General features: G+C 41.4%; 2 protein-coding genes across 5 annotated transcripts in view; one reads left to right on the top strand and one right to left on the bottom strand.

Annotated features, from left to right (window-relative positions):
- GULP1 (GULP PTB domain containing engulfment adaptor 1) overlaps positions 1-20,657 on the top strand; it is a 1,926,496-nt gene that overhangs the window by 514,015 nt on the left and 1,391,824 nt on the right. The window lies entirely within an intron of this gene.
- Positions 3,088-20,657, bottom strand: part of LOC144823205 (uncharacterized) — a 53,458-nt gene continuing 35,888 nt past the window's right edge. The window contains exons 3-4 of the mRNA XM_078681526.1: positions 17,178-17,182; positions 3,088-3,420 (exon numbers count right to left, since the gene is read on the bottom strand). Of these exons, the coding sequence (XP_078537652.1) occupies positions 3,088-3,420; positions 17,178-17,182 (338 nt within the window). The remainder of the gene's footprint in view (positions 3,421-17,177; positions 17,183-20,657) is intronic.

The raw sequence follows: 20,657 nt of genomic DNA on the forward strand, positions 1-20,657 counted from the left end.
TTATAAGGACCTCTAAACTTGTTCAAACCCTTACACACTCTGCCTGGCTTAACTTTGACTAGGTCACCACAGGAAATTTTCTGAAGTGATTTATCAGGTTGAGGTACACTATAAAGTCCCAGAGACTTATTCTTCAACCAAGAGGGATTTAATTTAGTTCCAGGATGCCTACCTCTCATCGACTCGAAAGGAGACTTACTGTCAGACTCATGTGGAGTCGACCGATATGCCCAAACCATATCACGAACTGCATCATGTGGAAAACCTCCAGAAACCAAAGACATTTGAATAATTCCCTTAATGAGTCTGTTAGGTTTTTCACAAACTCCATTAGCACGGGGATTATAAAGTGAAGTCCTGTGGTGAGTAATGCCACAATTAATTAAAAAGTTGCGCATGTCAAAGGATGTGAGTTGAGTACCATTGTCAGTAATCAGCGTATGAGGACACCCCTCTTCAGAAAACAAGGCAGACAAAAATGTTATTGTAGAATTGGTAGTTATATCACGAACAAATTTCACAGAAAGCCACTTAGAAAAAAGGTCGATAACCACAATAGCAAAACGCTGATCCACGGGCAACTCAGAAATGGGACCAATAAAGTCGAGAGATACACTATGCCAAGGTCGTTGTGGAACAACAATCTCACCACACGTATGAGTACCTGCTAACTTAAGTCTTTATTCACTATTCTTACAAGATGAACAATTCTGAACCCAAGAAGCAATCTGGGCATCCATGGCTGGCCACCAAAAATCTGTTTTAACTCTATGCTGGGTGAAAGTTTGACCTAAATGGCCCTCATGAGCTAAAGCCATAACTTTAGATCTTAACAAGAATGGAGGAACAAACCTATCACCACGCATCAAAATAACACCATCCGAAACTGACAACTCATCCAAAATTTTGATATATGGACGAACCGAAACAGGGACACAACTTTCTCGACGTTTGCCTGTGTTCACCATATCCACAACTGCCTTTAAAACGGTATCTTGAGACATAGCAGAAGTCCAATCAGCCTGAGTGAAAGTGCCAACACCTAAAGATAACACATCTTGCACAAAAGCTATCGCAATATCATCTTGTAGGTCACATTCTGCATTTGTAAGACAGTCAACAGAAAGTCTAGATAGACAATCTGCCTGAATGTTACGCCAACCTTGGAGAAAAGAAATATCGTACTGGTACTCCTGAAGCCTAGATGCCAACCTAGCAAGTCTCGGAGAGCCTTTACCTGAACTACCCGGAGAGAGAATGCTGATAAGGGGTTTGTGGTCAGTGAATAACTTAAAACGAGTACCCCATAAATACGTTCGGAAGTACTGCACTGCCCAAGCAGCAGCCAGTGCCTCTTTCTCAATCACTGAGTAATTCTTCTCAGAAATAGACAAAGTGTGTAAGGCAAAAGCAACTGCTCTCAGACCTTCATCATGCCTCTGGAAAAGAACAGCTCCCAATCCAGTTGAACTAGCATCAACCATTAAGGTGGACATACGCTTAATATCAAAAGGTGACAAAATTTTAGCTTCACATAATTCACGTTTGATATCATTAAAACATTTTTCATGAGCATCATTCCATATAAACTTTACTCCTTTTTTTAAAAGTAATCTTAAAATTGCTGTCTTGTCTGAAAAGTTTTTTACGAACTTAGAATAAAATTCAATGAGACCCATAAAAGATCTGAGTTGGTCTTTGTCAACCGGGCAAGCTGCTATACGTATTGCCTCTAAAAGGTTTTTCTTAGGTTTAAGACCTTTTGAGGAAATTTCATACCCCAAGTACTCAATCTGTGGCACTAGGAAGGAGCACTTTTCTTTCCGTAAGGTTAAACCAGCTTCCTGAATTCTAAGAAGAACCTCCTTAAGAGTGGAGTTATGTTCCTCAACAGTCTTACCAAAAATCAAGATATCGTCTTGAAAATACACTGCTTTGTCTATCCCTTTAAACAATTGTGTCACCATGCGTTGGAACACACTGGCAGCTGATGTAAGGCCAAATGGGAGGCGGGTAAATTGAAAAGTGCCCTCAGTGGTAATAAAAGCTGTGAGACTCTTCTATTTGTCATGAAGACGAATCTGGTGGTACGCACTCTTAAGGTCAAGTTTGGTGAAGAATTTTGCCCCATTCAAGGTTGAAACTAGCTCCCCTATATTAGGAAGTGGGAAAGTGTCTGCAATAACATTTTTGTTAAGGGACCTAAGGTCCACACAGAACCTAATCTTCCCATCAGATTTGCATGAAATCACTACAGGGGACACCCAATCAGAAGCTCCTACGGGTTCTATGACACCCCCTTGTAACATTTCATTTCGTTTATCAGATTTTTCACTTCATCTCTAACCGTTATGGGGACTCTACGTAGCTTGTGCTGAATGGGGATGGCATTTTTCTTTAATAAGATTTTATGAACATAACCATCAAGTCGACCCAATTCACTCCTGAAAACACTCTCAAACTTATATATGATGTCATTTAAAGATTCATCATCCACTACCATGACTTGACACTCAGCGCGGGGATCTACTCTAATATGAGGGTCGTATTGATGAATCCACCCTAGGATTGGAGGACCATCTAGTGCTACATATACCTTCCCATCAATAACTCTGCCTGAAAAAGAAATGTTCGCGTCAAAATACCCCAACATTTCTATGTGTTCCCCTTGGAACCCAGTAGGAATTATGTCACATTGCAGCAATGAAACATCAGGCCATTCTTTCTTAAATAAAGTTTTCGGAATTATTGTATGTCTCGAGCCTGTGTCTACCATTAAAGTAACGACACGACCATTAATATTGAATTCGGCCTTTGGACTAATTTCTCTCTTTTCATTGATGAGATTTATATCAGAAAGAGATTCCTGAATCACTAAAATCTTGTTGTTATCTCTGCGAAAGTCCATAACTTCTTCTTGTACGACGGCCACTCTTTGTTTACCTTTGAAGCGACACATTTTGGAAAAGTGTCCTACTTTTCCACACTTCAAACATTCTTTATTATTCGCGAAACAAAACCTTGCATCTGAAGAATGGGTGTTACTCCCACATCTTGAGCAAAATTTAGTATTAGGCCTCACTTGCTCTAATTAAACTTCCCTTTAGATTTCAAAACAGCAACATACTCATCGTCACAACCTTCAAATTCCTGTGAAGTATAATCAGAAACGACTGAGACTGCAGATGGTTTATGCAGCTCCTTCATGCATAACTCTGATTGTTCTACTACTTTGGCTAGGTCAATAGCATTTTTGAGAGAAGGATTTTTCGCTGCCCATAGTCGCTCCTGGATCTTTTTATTGTTGCACTGTACTATTAGTTGATCTCTCACCATTTCATCAGCGATGGCTCCAAAGTTACACTTGACTGAAAGTTCTCTCAGACGAGCCACAAAATCGTCGATACTCTCTTCAGCGCGCTGTTTATGAGTATAAAATTTAAATCTATTCAAGACCAAATTTTCTTCCTTTGCAAACCTGATTTCTAGACGAGATATGGCATCAGTGTATTCATCGGGAGCTGATTGTGCAGATGAGTGTAACTGTTGCGGTAAGTATTTAAAGATACGTTGAGCTTCTTTACCTAGAACACTCAGTAATAAAGCTTTTTTACGTTTAGCAGGAAATTGCTGGCCATCTAAAGCATCTAAGTAATTGTCGAACATTACTATCCAGTCCTCCCAAGGAATGAGAGGAGTGCCAGGTTCGGACAAAAATGGTGGAGGAAGAGCAACATTAATTTGTTGAGTCATACTGTTTTGTTAAAGGTAAATAAGTTTTAAAATTGTTCTTTGAATAAATCGGCTTCTGCACAAATAACTTTGTAATATTATATATAACTCAGTTAAAGTAAATGAATATAAGTAAGAATTTCAGTCACCGTAAATGTGGAGCAGAGTCCTTGCTCGTTGTGTGCATGGAAGCTTCGTGTGAGGCGAAGGAAGTAAATAAAGCAATTCAAGATGGCGGCACGTTGCGCGGTGACGTCACAGTTCCGCGTATGTAACAGAAGTCAGGATTCGTTGCCAGGATATCTCGAGACGCTGCACGAGTGCAACGAGAGTACGGCTGATGACACTCTCGTGGCTGCGCTCGAGACAAAGGCGTTAGTAGCCGCGTCTGATCCCAAGGCGTTTTTAAAGTTTCACGAACCTTTGTTAAAGTTACTCACAAGCTCTACAGATGAGATGTCGCGGAGAGAAGTGACCACTGCACGCAGGATCGTTTCTATTTCCGTTTTCGAGAAGAAGGAGTTCGCTGTCTATGGATTGGTACCCTGGAATCAGGTCAGCTACAAATCGTCGCCAAAATGTAGTAAATAAATGTAGGCAGGATACCGTTGCAAGTAAAGCGCAGATTAGGCTTTTATTCTGAATGAAGATAACAGCGATCTTCTTCCCAGCTGACCCAACTCGTAACTGACTAAGTTAGAATCACAGGGAAGGTCAGAGCATGGAACAACTAAAGACTCTGGAATACAGAATGGGGAAAGGACACAAAGGAAGGGCTAATATAAATTGCAGTAGAAAACAAGTAAGTTAATTTACAACAAAAACACTTAACACTCCTATGCCCAGAAAGCAGAGGGAACGAATAGGGGCAGATTAGTAGTTGAACATGCGTTGCAATGGTGAGTGTGAACAGGCATTGCTCCTAATGAGCAGGAACAGACCGGTATCGAAGTATTCAATTCAAATGCGGCAGGCACTCACTTGTAAGTGGATGTGGTATGTGTCGAAAGAAAGGTCAGAGAGTCATCAACTGAAGCTTGAAAGTGACTGAATAGTGGGAGGCAATCTTAATGAAGTAGGGGCCCACCTCAAAGTGTCTGCCAACTGAAGAATTCATGCAATGAAACAGTGCCAATCTAAAACTCAGGAACGATGCTAGCAACTGTGGTGGTGGGTTGTTACTCCAGTCCAGATATCATTTGTGACCAATAATGAAGAATAACCCCTGTTCAAACCCCTATTGGCTCAATTACCGGAATTACAAAGTGTGCGGAGTTGACCGCCCCATGTAATTGCTGGCATGATAAATTCCACACACCTGTAACTTTCCCAGGTGCATATCGACAGGTCATACTTCCCACCAGTGGGAAAAGCCTAAAAATCTTCATTTAATGCCCCATTTTGAAGAGACAAACTTATAAAAGACGATATTTATGGTACTAATAGTTTCAAATCACCGGAGAATCAGATTTTATGGTGTACAATAATTATCCATAATTGATCCGGGGCACTTGCTATCAGGGCCAAAGTCATCATATATCATCGAATTTGAGGCTCATTACATGAGCTTTGGTAAAGTTATGCAGTAATAGCGAAATTTGAATTACAAACAATATTTTTACATGATGCTTCAATACCTTCACTGGAATTACCAATATGATGCCGTTATATTTTTACAGGATGCAGTAACACAGTACGTCGAGTTACCACTACCACAGAGATTTTATTTTTACTGGATTCAGTAATACTACCATAGTCTGAGAACCTCCGCTTTGGAAAAAGGATAGCCCTATGATTGCCCTGTTCAAGTTCAAGTTTAAGTTCAAGTTTAACATTTGTATAGCGCACTACTCACCCAGAGGGTCTCAAGGCGCTTGAGGGAGGGGGGTATTTTATTTATCGAATATCCAAGTTTTTAGAGTTCAAAGCAGCAAACTCCAGAATACTCATTGTTTTCCGCTGCACAAATTTCCCCAGATTTTATCATGAAACATTTGGTGAGGAAAAATAATCTGCGCCTGTCTAATTTCACACAAGCCCAAATTTGCTCCTGCATCCAGAGTACAGACATTAAGAAGAATGAGAACAAAAACAAAGTTCTTTGTGGGATAAAAAAAATGGTGCTAACCCCTAAATTGCCTTGATGTCATATTAACAGCTCTTACCACACGTGTAAACGCTGGAGTATGATAATTATTGTTCCCTCAAAAGTTCTACTTCTGTTTTCCGGACGTGCGCTGATCCATATATCACCTGCCAGGTGTCACTGCTTGCGATCCTCAAATGGGCGGAAAATAGATTGGGCAGAGCAAGCATTAGCACTGATGCGCACTTCCAAGGTCCCTCAGAAACATTGAGGCCCGTTTCCCGTTAGCTGTGCTGGTTTGTCAGCTCTCCGCTTTACATAATACAGACCACTTAACTTGCTTTTATCTGAGATTTTGGATTTACGATACCTGGTGCCTAGTAACCAGTCGGGTTCATAGCAGGAGCAAGATTTCCTCATCTTTGGCAGTCCTTGCACACGCACATGCCACGACTGTCGGACAGGGAACTGTGTACAAAGGGAGGACATCGCTGGCTCATCAACATACTGAAACATGGCCAATCACTGGGCCAGATGTAGGAAGCCTAATACCGGTCGGTAACGGCCGAAATTACCGAATTTCGGCCGTTACCGACCGGTATTAGGCTTTTCAGATGATGGGGCTTAAATTAAGGATTCGGGGCCAGATGTAGGTAACTTCAATTTACCGACTCATAAATACCGAATTTTACAGATTCGGTATTTATGAATCGGTAAATATGAAGGAGGGAGATGTAGTTCATTTTTAAATTTGATTTACCGAATCGGTAACATTCGGTATTTACCGATTCGGTAAATACCGAATCGGTATTTCCCATTGATTCCTATGGGCTGTGAAGCCCATAGGAATCAATGGGAAATACCGATTCGGTATTTACCGAATCGGTAAATACCGAATGTTGCAAGGGTGCAGGGGGTGTCACTTTGACACCCTCTAGCACCCCAAGTAAAGGCATGTGTGACATGTGGCACACATACATGCCCTAAGGGCATGTCTGTGTGTCACATTGCACAGTGTGCATGCACAGATGTGCATGCACACCTGGATTCGGTATTTTACCACACAATAGTATTGTGTGGTAAAATACCGACTCTTAAGGGCCTGTGGCACTCTCAGGAGTGTCACCTACATTTGGATTTACCGAATCAGTAAAATTACCGATTCGGTATTTTACAGAATCGGTAAATTAACCGATTCGGTAAATTTACCGATTCTGTAAAATATTGGCCCCTACATCTGAAAACCCAAATACCGGTCGGTAACGGCCGAATTCGGCCGTTACCGACCGGTATTACGGCTCCTACATCTGGCCCTTGGTAATTTAAGGAATCAGTAAATTACCGAATTCTTAAATACCGATTCGGTAAATTACAGAATCCTTAATGTAGGGAGCACTCAAATGAGTGCTTTTCCCATTTTAGGATTCGTTATTTACCACCAACGACAAGTTGGTGGTAAATAGCGAAAACCCCAAAAGAAGCAATTTTTTCAAATTATCACAGTGCCATGTGGCAGACATACATGCCCTTAGGGCATGTATGTCTGCCACATGTGCACCCATACACAATTCTGGGGTGCAACAGGGTGTCAAAGTGACAACCTGCCACCCTTCAATGTGTTCCCCCTTTTATCGAATCGGTATTTACAGATTCAGTAATTCCCATTAATTCTTATGGGCATGGGCCTCCAGGCCCATAGGAATGAATGGGAATTACCGAATCTTACCGATTCGGTAATACTTACCGAATGAATACCTACATCCCATTTACCGATTCTAAAATACCGAATCGGTAACATTCGGTATTTTAGAATCGGTAAATCTGGATTACCTACATGTGGCCCTGTGTGGCTTATAAGTAAAGCCACACAGTGATTGGCCATTTTCTGTTATCCACCTCCCCTACACTGACAAGCCTGCCCATGTGCATGCTGGGCCAACAGACAAATTGTATCAGCCAACCCAGACACTGCTCTCATGCTATTAGGAGCATGAAAACAGCACCAGGATTTGGGTGAGTAGGTTAACCCAATGCTCCCTAGGAGCCCTGAGGGTTGTGTCATTGCAGTCACTGACAGTCCAGATAGTGGATGCCTGGGCTGTGCATGTCAGGGTGGGCACAGCCAGACACCTGTCCAACCGAACCTGCACACATCAGTATTGTCCCCAATTCGGCTCAACGACGAAACCAGTGACCATGCCCCTAAATGAAGCAGTAGGCTATGCCTGTCCCACATGGGGGAAGGAAAAATGGAGTGTAGTATAATCCTTACCATTAGCGGCAAATAAGGATTATCATAGTGCACATCTTCTATCTCCAAGGTTTGTTTGGGTGAATTGAGAACACCAAATCCCTTGCCTACTATTCTGTGAGATTAAGAGCTAATTTTACTGGCGGTCAGACGAGTATCCGCCTGTCATTGTTTCAGAGCAGGCACTGCCTCCATTACAGTTATTAGTAATCCGGTTGCCATCCCAACGGGATCTGTGATCCTGTCGGAGGTGGCGGTCCTACCCCCGACCTCTGAGGACCGACCAACTGCATTTTAATTCAGCGGTCAGAGCGATGCTCTAGATGATGGGTGGACCGTCACTGACGGCCTGTCGGTGGTGGTCTGTCTGCTATTGTATTGAGGATCACTAAACACCTACCAACAGGATTTAGCACAGTGTAATAACCATCCTCTCTTAAAAACGTATTGCTTTTAATACAAGCCTTTCACAAGAAGTCAAACTTCAGGTTTGTCATACATCTTCATTACAAAGAAATCACAGGTAAAGAATTTAGGAAAGGTTTTCACAGTGAACCGATTAAGCCTTTAGTCTTTGCCATTGGCATGCCACTGTAATCTATTCATGCCTACTGTACAAACTTACTTTTGGAAGACGACAAACAATCCCTTTCAATAAGACCTAACAACAATCAACACCTAAAACCTTGCCTACCATGACAATTTGTGAAATTTAATGTAACAAAATAACTACCTACAGCCTGTAACATGGTATTATAACAATCCGCAGTTAAAGGCCCATTGGGTTTAACAAACGCTTTATGGAGTAAATAAACCAGGCCTAGTGCATTTGTCATAATTGTTCATACTAAACAGACAAGACCCATGGCATCTGGCTTAAAGTTTCTTGGTACACCAATCAAGCCTATAACCTTTTATAATTGGTTTGTCACCAAACGATATTTAGGTCTACTATATTGAGCATACACATTCAAACAAGACAACCATCAGGCATACAGTTATACAATTGTAAAAGTATGCAGAATTACTGTTAGCAATGCAAAATAATGTCTCCCCTAAGAGGGCCTAACAAGGACTCTGACAGTGCAAATGTCTTTACTCACAGTTTGGCAGAAGAGTAATAAATACCAAAAGCCTTCACTACTACCATATCTGATATTCCTTGTAACAACTATCTATCTGTAGACTATATTATAGAGTAATACCAATCCATCCTTAAATGCCTGTTGGCGTTAACATATGCTTTTCACAAATAATATGTCTGGCCTACTGCCTTTCTCATAATTTTTCATAACAAACAACTAGGTATGTAACCTTTATCATTGCCTTGTCACCATAGACAGTTTGGACCTACTGTGTTGGCATAAGATTTTCCACCATGCAATCAATCAAACTCTTTATTACGGTAAAATACCATAAAAGAGAAAAACATACAGGGTGGACTTCTTACATACCATTAAGCGTCCACACAATTCACGTTATGATTTTAAAAGATACATTTAAAAGGTGGCAGTCCGTGTCGGGGTTTTAACAGCTGGCATTAAAACACCTAAAACAACAGATATCATACAATTCATAATTTCCATCCTGAGTTGCAATCACGAATTGCTGTGCAAATGCATTCATTAATATTTTAGTGGGTGTCAAAGCATGGAATTACATTCATGGACTATACATAACTGAGTTAAAATCAAAAATTGAAAACACCCATCTTCACAGTATAAACTATTAAGAAAGAGTTCCAGTTTGCTTATGTACAAGAGTTAAAATAGCGATTTACATTTTAGCGTTAATGGCCATCTTGACAGATAATCTTGATCATATCTGCAGCTCTCGGGCGTAGGTCGAGGGAGCTACCCCAGCCCTCATTCTAATCGCCCATGAGTGGCCCAGAAATTTTGCAAATGCGCACACTAATGAAGGTCATACATATGATTTCAGTATGCGCAGGGTCACTCTAGAGTCTTGAGTTCTAAGTTGTCTGCAAATTGGGGTCAACCCTTTGCTCCTACGTTTTGTGTACGCTGTGCAGGCGAAGAAGACATGGCCAATGGATTCATGCGGACTGGGGCAACAGGAACAGCCCTTTGGCTGTGCTCTATTAGTCGACCATGAATTTGTGAAAGCATTGATTGGCAGGCTTCTGTACCTGAATTGAATATAGAGCTTTCTGTCGGTCGCACCTTGATTCTGTAAAGTTAGCTTTCTAAGGAGCGTCTGACTTTGAATTCTCTAAATTCTTCAGATAGTCTGCAATGGCTGCTTTCGAAATATGCATTTTGCTCAACCCATTCACAGTCGAGTAATTTGATCGGGCTTCTGGTGTAGGTTGGTGGGCAAACAATATTATGTCCTAGAAGACTAATGCTGGATATAAGACTTTTGACGTATTTAATCCAGCCTATTTTATTCATGGTGTCTGAGGCACGGACCTCCTTGAAGACAGCAGCATAGGGTGTCAGTTCCGGGGTGCTTGTTTCCGATTCGGGTAGGACCTGGCTTGGCAGTTCGGGGTGGCTTATTGAGCAAAGTACGATGGATTTAACCCATATCTCTTGACTGGAGATGAATGTTTGATTTATTTTGTCCATTATTTGTTACCGCAGCACATTCTTACATGGCATTTCATATTAGGCTCTGTCTAAATCCTCGTAAAACAGATTTCCAAAAAATCTTAATCCCTGTTAACATTAACAGAAACAAGATCAGACCAGTCCAGTTCCCATTCTACAATCTTTTGCTGCCTAACAATACTTTATATTCAATTTAAGGCAGTGCTATCCTTAGAGACTGTTAGTTATACCATTCCTATTCAGGATATGTTTCCAAGCCTTCTCTCAGTATTTCAATACCCGTTTCTAAACGGTAAATATGAATATTTCTTGCACCATTCTGTATTTCACTATTTTTGAGTATGGTTAACATGTACTAAAATGATACCATGGTTTCTTAGTAAATAGTCAAGAGAGATAGAGGGATCAAGAATTTGCTAAAATATAACTTTTCACTTAAGCTGAGTCCAGCTGTGACTCCTCTCATGGACTTGGACTCTGAGAAGGGAAATCCTCCATCAGGACAACCCTGGTTTCTGTATCAAACCCGCGCTCCATCACGATGAACCTGAACTTGACTTTAACTTGGCCCAGTGCCACCAGATACCTGCGAGTTATGCATTGTGATTTTTTCACCATTTTCACCTAAATATTCAAAACTTCTGAACTCTGGTTCTATTGTTTGGATATTTGTGACTTTGGTGTCATTTTGTTTAATAGATTTTTTCAAATTGATTTGGAATTATACTTGTGTTGTGCTTTCAAAATACACTACACATTGCCTCTAAGTTAAGCATGCCTGCTTGTGCACAGAACAAAAGGTTAAGCACAGGTTTTATTAGTGACTTTTGTGGATCATCCTGACAAGGATTGTGTTTATTATTTGAGTGGGGCCCCCTCCCCTCTCAACTAATAACCCAACTTCTTACAAGTGTGCAAGTACGTAAAAATCGTACATGAATTATGAGAGTTCAAAATAAGGTACGTTCTCAGTAAGTTTTCCTTTTGTTTTTGAAATTCTGACCTGGCTACTGCACTTCACGAATTCCAATTTTGAAAGAGGAATTTCTTCTTTTTTGACTGTGAGCAATACTGTTAAGGGAGACCGAAAGTTGGACTTCAAGTCAGTGTTAACATTCAGACCTCAACAATGATTCTAGAAGTTATGTCTGATTCTACTCAACCCACAGCATTTGTGGCTGGCAAAACGTGGATATGCTTGAAGCTTAGTAAGAAGACAAACAATGGCTTTGGATGCAACAAAAGCTTTTACCATGGGAAGAGAGCAATTCAATAATTTCTTCAATCACTTTTCTGCTGTTCAAACATGTGCTACTCTTTATCGGGCGTAATAGATTTAGCAAGATAAACACATTCCTAATAGGAACTCCAACAAGGTGTGGGTAAAATAAATTGATAATAGTTGACACAATTCAATCAGGATATGTGCATCTTATTTTTGCTTTATGCTATGCTAGTTCATTTGAATAGTAAATGAGCTGTGAGAGTTCTCAAAGTATTTTTTATGGAAAGTTCAGCTTTATTTAATAATTACCTGGTCACCCCTCTTCCCTATTTTCAACATCAAAGTTTACTTTGCTTAACATAGAGCAAGGCACAGAGCAAGACAAACCTTTCTCTTTATTAGCATTCTTTTGGGAAATATTTAAGACCAATTTAAATGACATAAACCATGTTTCTTTAGATAAAGGCTTTCATATGAAATGGAAGTTATTCTTTACCCGTTCGCTGCTGCCGTCAACCGTTGGACGTCGCGCGAGCAACCTCCCTGGTGCTGCGCACCTCCAACGGCCGACACGGCCGCACCCGTTTCTTCGAACGTTCAGCACCGGCGCTGAACGTTCGAAGCAGCAAACGGGTTAATATTAGTAAGGAAATTGTGAAAAACAATAAGGGTATTGACATTTTCAAGATGCAAGTTAATGGCCTGTTAAATGGCAAATCATAAACTGGCATGCCTGCTAACCTCCCATGTACCTTGGACTACAGCAAAGCAGGACAGATTACATTAAAACTAATGCTGAGAGTTGGACCTTGCATATTGCATAGCAATATTTACATAATTAATATATTGGAAGTGGCCATGACCCTTTACCAACATACACGAACTCCCTTATAACAGACTGTATAGATTAAAAGACATGACAACTATAATTATTCTTAGTGTAAAGGTTTCTGCCCCAATGTAGGACCCAGTAAAGTTTGAAGATGCCTCCCCTAAATTCATAAGTGAAAACTTGCAAAACAAATAATGCATGGCAAGTAGGTGCTGCATCAAAATGACTCTGAAGAAGTGTTAGAATTTAGTAACAGTAAACTGTGAACATTGTATGCTGCCTCGAGTGTGAGAGCTGAGTATTATTAACCGCAGGATGTACATGAATAAAATGATGAACTAACAACAGCATGTGATGATTGGAGTTGAGTATCCCATTCTTCTTTTTAAAAAATAGACCATTTCCAATTTGTCATTCAAACCCTCAGGTATGAGGGTATCACATTTTTTGATCCAATAAGTTTCACGTTGTGTTCGGATTTTATGTGTATAGATTTCAGGGTTTGGTTTGGTCACTTTCAAAATTTGGAAAGGCATTTGTGCTATATTGTATTTATGTTCCAGCCAATGTGTGGCAAGACTTGAATTTTTATTCTTAATGTGTATCATACTCTTGTGCCTAGTTTACCTATGTCCGTTGTTAAGTGCGGTTTAGTTTATGTTGGAACAAGCACTTAAAATCTGACTTAGTTTGCATTTTACTGTTACTATGTTCTAACACTTCTTCGGAGTCATTTTTGATGCAGCACCTAGTGCTGCATCAATATATTATTTATTATTCTCTTTGTGTCTCTCAATGAATCTAATAACATGCCATAGACTAGTATGGCCATACAATCTCATTGTGCACAGATTTAGTAGTGTATCACTTTCTAACCATGGGTTGTCAAAACCATTTTTTTTGGTACACTGAATAGTTTCATAATTGTATTGTTAGGTAATATTACTTTTGCATATAACCTCAGTAAGTTCATCCGAATGTGCCTTATTTTTATTTACAGTAGCTCATTGTTAAATCGTGGGTGTACATCGCAGTTTCTATTGACATTGCGTTTGTCTATTCACACTGTGTATTATAATCAGTTATGGGTCATTGTCACACTCATTTTTGATATATGAACCAACGTAATAACAGAGTTTTGGGCAACATGCGTCATGTATGTTGTTATAGCAGAGTCACCTGGATCCTTGTATATGTTATTGTTCTGTTTTCGTTCACTGTAAAAAGTTTACTCTATGATTGGCTCCTTTTTTTAATTTTTAGTTACATTTAGCCACTCACAATAGTGACCATCATGACATTGCCAAATTGTTGTGTTAATAGATAAATGATGTATTCCATTTTTCTGATTCTTTGGTTCTGTTTACTAACTAACACCATGCACACAGCCTGCAGTCTGTTATCTATATCCAATTTTTACTTGCTTCTACGTGTGGGTCACAAAACACTTGCAAATTGCCACATCTTGTTTAAAAGGCACCCATGACTTTCTCACGCTGAATGGAGCATGGTGATGGCGGTATTCCTGAGAGAGTATAGGGACACGTTTCTAAAGTAAGCCCTGTTCACTAGAAACCACATGTTGCACTGGACAATAGGGTGTGATTACCTCCATATTTACATATTTACAGATGTTTTCTTTTGTTTTTAGACCTGGCTCTCTTACATGGCAGTATTGCAGTTGTTGGAACGCTAAGTGCACGTGCTATATTGAATGTACCAGCATATTGTGTTTGTTCTCTGTTTCAACTGGTAGCGTACGCAAGTTTTAAGAGGTATATTCTGTCTTCGCTTTCATGTTTCCCTTCACCTGTATCTACCCACGCATAATGGCACCATACCGATGCTTTGACATTTGGCATTTTGTATTTTAGTGTCAGTGTAATGCCCCGAGCAACTGTACTGCCTTAGGGACCATCCTGTTATTGCTTCTTGGATTGCTTGAGAATTACATGCTCATCAAGTTATTATCTTTTTCGCGGTTGGGCAGGATTTTGCCTTGTCATATTTGTAAGTAAGGTTGAAATTAGAGGTCTGTGTCTAGCATTGCGGCTTGCATTACGCATGCCATGCATATTACATCAGCACATCTATATCCTATTTTTAGAAAACAATTCGGGCATACTCTAGGCACGTTGCGCATTTTGTTGCTCTTCTATTATTTATTTCTTTATGATTACTAATTTGTAACAGTCTACTTATGTAACATTGCTATTTCGGGGTGAGGCTGCATGATATCACATGGTCAGATGATTGGTTACTCAATGGGGTATGCTTGGCATGGCATTTCAGTACTAATAATATATTTGTAACACTCCCCCGATGCAAAATAGCTCGCTTGGGTTAAGACTGCATAACATCATATGACCAGACAGTTATTCAATCGAGGCATCCAGTGCATGACATTTCATTACCAATCCTTTTGATGCTGAGGTCTTTTGTGAGGAATCCCACAGAACACGAAGAATTGTCAACTGCACTGGCATGTTAAATGTGATGCAGAGACACAAACACACCATGTCTTCTATTTCCCTATGAACTGTCCTATTTAGACCTTTTCTATTTCCTATTTCCGCTTTATTGCTACCCCTGATGAAGGTTTTTCCCTAAATGCATTTTGGATATGGTTATTTGAATAAGAAAATTCTTGCATGGTCAGTTTCAGATTTCACAAATGTTGAGCAACATTTTGTTTGCATTTTGAACACTAAAATCATCTATCTTCATTAGAATAATCGCTGCACTGAAGAGTATCAACTTTATTCAAAGAAAGTGTTCAAATCTGTTTAATGGAGTTTATTGTATAGAGAGGGCTGTAAAGTTGTGCAGTTTGGGTCTGATTAACATTGGTGACCAGATATTTGCCAAAAGATATATTCTGCCAGGTTGAAATGACAGTTTAAAACTGCACTACAGCCTGCAGTGGCAGGTCCAAGACATGTTTTACAGTGCTGCTCTAGTGGGTTGTATAATGAGTGTTGCAGGCCACTATTAGCATTTAATTTACAGGCCCCCGGGAGAAGCAGTATCATTTAGCGGAGACTTACTTATATGCATGTGTTCTTCGGTAATCTGCACAGAGTTCTAAAGCCAACAAGAACAAATTCTCAAAAAAACAGGGGAGATGAAGGCAAAAAGTCTGGGGGAATCCCACCCCAAAGTTGTCAGGTCTATGGATACTACATAGCAAAAATAAAAATCCACTTTTCTTAACTGAAGTTTATCAACCTGTAACATTGGTACTACCTTCTGGCCCCTGTAACGTCCCTAAAATTAGTATTTAGGCACACCCCTAACCCTCAAATTACCAATGACCTACAAAGAAGAGGACAGAGAAGATGCATTCAGCAGCAACGACTGAAGACATCAACTGACATGGCCTTAGCCCTACCAGCCTGTCTACAGCCCTCAAAGACTGTGCTAAAGAACAACGACTCGTCCCTCAGTCCACAGACCTCCAGAACCCTGTGTGGACTGTCTGTCCTCTAAAAAGACTCCTAAAGTCCTTTGGAGAACGGAGCCATAAGAAGACCAACTTTAAAGACCAAAGCTCTGACCTCCAGAACCATGAAACTGACTACCTCTACCCCCGATGCCACGGCCTGAGTTCCAGTGGCCCACCAGTCAAGCAAAGATTGCCCAGCATTTTTTAGCAAAAGTCCACCGTGGGCTGACCCCTGCTTCACTCCACTTTGATCCCTGCCACCTCTGCACGACCACCCCCTCAACAGCGACCTGCACTGGTCAGCTGATGTCCATCACCAAAGGACACCCCTACACCTGATGCTATAAAGAGTCAGCTTCCTACAAGCATTACCTAATTAAAAGGGAAGTTAAAGAGGCCATTCAGTTTTCTATTTCCTAGGCATTGGTCGTAGTTTCTTTCTAATGGGAGAAATCATGGTATGTTTTAAGGTGCTTTAACGTTTTTCTTTTTGGAGTGAAACAATTGTGATTCTGTGTATATTATATTCAAGTATGGCAATTTGAAGGCCGAAAAAGCTCTGCGAATTTACTGAAGGATTTAATCACACCAGCTGCTTTGCAGACCATTGTTATATTGAGAAATGTGATTAATTTGACTTCTGTGAAATTTTGGAAGAGAATTTCAGAATCTTATTATTGAAGAAATGAATCAATTTTGTTGAACTGTTAGTTCAAATGAGAGGGGTAGTCTTTAATGCCTGTGGCTTTGTTACATAGCAGAATATTTTAACAAGTTCTCTTTTTATAGTCTGAGTCAAATTGCAAAGCGAGTATAACATGCACTACGAATGCTGTGTGGGCTGCCTGAAAGTAAACTTTAGAAATCTCTCTTTTGGACACCATCATTATTTTTTCCATTCCAGTCTTTCGCCTCGGCTAGATATCGTAAGCTGTAGAAGATCTACTTTTGATTGGTGGCAATCAAGGGGTGTACACTGGTTAATGTATGATGAAGAAGGAGAAATGTCGGAAATGTTGAAAAATGACATTACCTGATCTGTGAACAAATAAAAAAGGAAACAATATTTTTGTCAAGGAGTAGCTAGACACCCAGGCCAACTCATATCGAGAGATTGGCTAATGTTATTCCCCAGGTCAAATTAAATGCAGACAAAACAGAGCTGATGATCCTGGGGAATAACATTAGCCAATCTCTCGATATGAGTTGGCCTGGGTGTCTAGCTACTCCTTTGGTCCCTAAAGCAACCTTAAAAACCTTAGGAATGCGGATTGTCACACCTTTAACTTTTGACTCCTAGGTTGTAAAACTAGTGGTAATTTCTTATGGAATTTTGAGGATGCTACGCAAGATTCTTCCCCTTCTCCCTTCCATCGCAAAAAGGTTGGTGGTCCAGACATATTCTGTCATGCCTGGACTACACTTTTTGTAGTGATTTTCAGTTTATTTTTACTTTAGTGTGGCTGTGGGCCTGCTAATGAGACCCACAGCCCAGCTGTTCTCTCTCTAAATTGATACCATGTACTTTAGGTGATTACCTGATTGGGTATTGGGTCACCTTTGTGAGCCCATGTATAGTGTACTATAGGTACCCAGGGCATAGATGCATCCAAGGCCTACCAGGGGCTGCAGTATGTATTATGCCACACCTGGCTGGCCATCCAAACTGACACCAGAGGCTGATCACTCAGCTTGGGTAAGGTGGTGTAATCACCCCTTACTTAGATATAGTATATCTATATCTACCATATATATAGACACATAGTAACCTATAAGTCACTCCTTTGGCAGGCCTTAACTATCCTGGAGGCAGAGTGCTTGGTTTTATGTGAGAGGTTGCCCTAGCATGAGCTGAGCCCCTCTGCAGCTTTCAGAACCACGTCCTTATAGCTGTTCTATGATATAGCCATGCCATATACTCTTAAGTGCATTATAATCCTCACGGTTAATGCTAACTTTGGTTTGGCTTTATCAAAACATGTCGTGTAAGGTGTCAAACACTTTGGAATACTACCCCCCGCCAATTCTGGTGGTGGGGGTAGCATTCCACCTTTCTAGAGGGAGAAGACATGTTGGTTACTGCTTACCCGGTTAAAGGGGAGGCATGGACAATAGGTTTCCTGCCTTGGGAGGTGCTAGCACCTCCCCAGACAGGCTTTTAGTGTATTGGGGCAGGGAGGGCTGCACAATGAGACACTACCCGGGGCACACAAGGTGCTCCATGCATAGCCCAGTTCAAACCAGTTGCTGGGGCACTCCAGCCCCATTCTGGCGCGAAACTGGACAAAGAGAAAGGGGTGTAACCACCCCCTTCTCAGGGTCCAACCATAGGAGGGACCTAGCAGGTAATCCAGCCCCTTAGATTAGTATAAAGATAAGAGCTGCGTCTAGAGACATTAGATTATCCTGGACTGAAACTCTAAAATGAAAGTCTTGGACCTTTGACGTTCTATACCGACTAGAAGACTGAAGACATCTTCCTTGTGGTCAAGGAGTGACCACCCTGTTCAAACAGGCACCACCAGTAACTTGCCGGTTTGCTTTGTCAACGCTCCCGATGGAACCTAAAGACTCAGCTACTCAGGACTGGACTTCCAGACTTATTTGACTTTGACCCACATCCACAGCATAGCTGAGACCCGTGGCGGACACGAGAGACGTGGGACCAGACTCCCTGGACATCCTGCAAATTGCTAACTGCATTGACTCCTGAGGTAACTCGCAGTTGTGCATCGGAGTATGAGAAGCCCCAGACCCGAGCGCCATTTTCAACGAAGCTCAGCCCTCCACACTCCACGAGAGCCGAGTGGAGCCTGCTCTTGCATTTCAGCTCAACGCGTCTTCCCGGTTGCTAGACTGTTGGCTAATGTGCCCCCTAAAGGCGACCCTTTGAAATCATCTTGCTTTCATGGTTGCCCCAGATTTGCTCCAGCTTCCCTGCAAAGGAGAAGCCCCGCAGACCTTGCTGGTCTGACCTGAAGCCAATCTTCACTTCCTGCATGGGTTGCGGTTGCCAAAGCTTATAGGGTCCAATCCGGATACCAACACTGCAGTCAACTAGATCGTTTGTGGGACAGCTCGAATCCAGCTCCTGGTCATCGTCAACGCCTCCTGGTCCTCGTGGCTGCAGAGACAAGCTTCACCTCTTCACCTGTTTGCATCACAACATCACCTGGTTCCATCCTGGTTCCTTCCTGGTCACTGGCTAGTGACCCAGACTCTGTTCCCGCTTCTTTCAGGTTCTTCAGTTCCTCGATCCACTCTTGGATCCACCCGGACACTCTTCCTTCGGCCGCCTGCAGCACTTCTTTTGCAGGTCTCCATTGAAAGCATCGACAAAACCCGACACGAAAAGACACCTATGCACCCGGCTACCCTGGGTGAGGTAACTCGAGTACTCCGCTGCACCCATGGGTATTGACTATCCAAGTGTCCTAGTTTAAAGGGGTTTCACCATAGTCCACCCGGAAGTGTCCTTAATCAGTAACTTTGTGACTTCTTCGTTCTCCATTGTAAGTCAATGGTAAATTGCGTCTGTGTTCCCACACTGCACACGTCTCCCGTGGGTCTCCTACTTCCAAACCATTGGATCTGTAGTGTAGCCCCAGCGATTCCCTAGGCCGTAGGCCTATTCACTATTCCTGCAGTGGTTCTTATACCACTTACTTAGTATATGGTTCGTGAGGCCCCTAAGGCAGAATTGTATTTGTGCAACTTATAGTATGCTTAATGAGTAACTCATAACGTATCTCAAACTCTGACCCCATAAAGAGTGCAGAGGGGATGTGTTAGTAATAAATACATATATATTTGATATATACCTTGTGTGGTGTCCTTTCGTTTGGCATTCAAGGGATTATATATGGTAAAACAGCTGGCTTCACATGCTCTCTGAAGTTTTAGCCTAAGACTGCTGGTCCATGCTACCACTAGGATACCTGATCTATAAGGTTGACTTTACACCACCATCAAGGGTCGTTTAGACCGGTGCAAGGTGCTCACTAGAATAGTGGACAACATGTGCCAGGCTAACTTGTCACATTGGTGTGCAGCGGTTGGTATAAGAGCTTGCTGTTGTTTTACTATATAATCTTAAAATATCATTTGAAAGATCACATTAAGGTACCTAGAGGTACATATAAATCAAGTCTTATAATACTTATGTTCTACTGAACTTAGTTGTTGTAGAGGAAAGGGGTTAGCACACCCTGACTACAACTCCTAGAGAGGTTCTAGTAGGTAACACGTAGTGTAGGTAGGTGCACACACCACACCTCACTAGAAAATGTCCGTAAGAGGAGAGCCTAGTGTGTCTCTCCCAGCAGAAGTTGACCCTCCATGGGCACCTTCTCACTATGATACATTTACTTTTAATGAACTTAGAAGTTTATGTTCACTCAGGAAACTGAGACAAGGACAGAGTCCAACCCTGAGGCACCTGATAGATCTATTAGTGGAGTATGATACCAAAAAGGCTGCAACCCCAGATCAGACAGGTAGTGGAGCGGGGGGC

This window comes from Lissotriton helveticus, chromosome 3_1 (assembly GCF_964261635.1).
Source record: "Lissotriton helveticus chromosome 3_1, aLisHel1.1, whole genome shotgun sequence".
Lineage (NCBI taxonomy): Eukaryota > Metazoa > Chordata > Amphibia > Caudata > Salamandridae > Lissotriton > Lissotriton helveticus.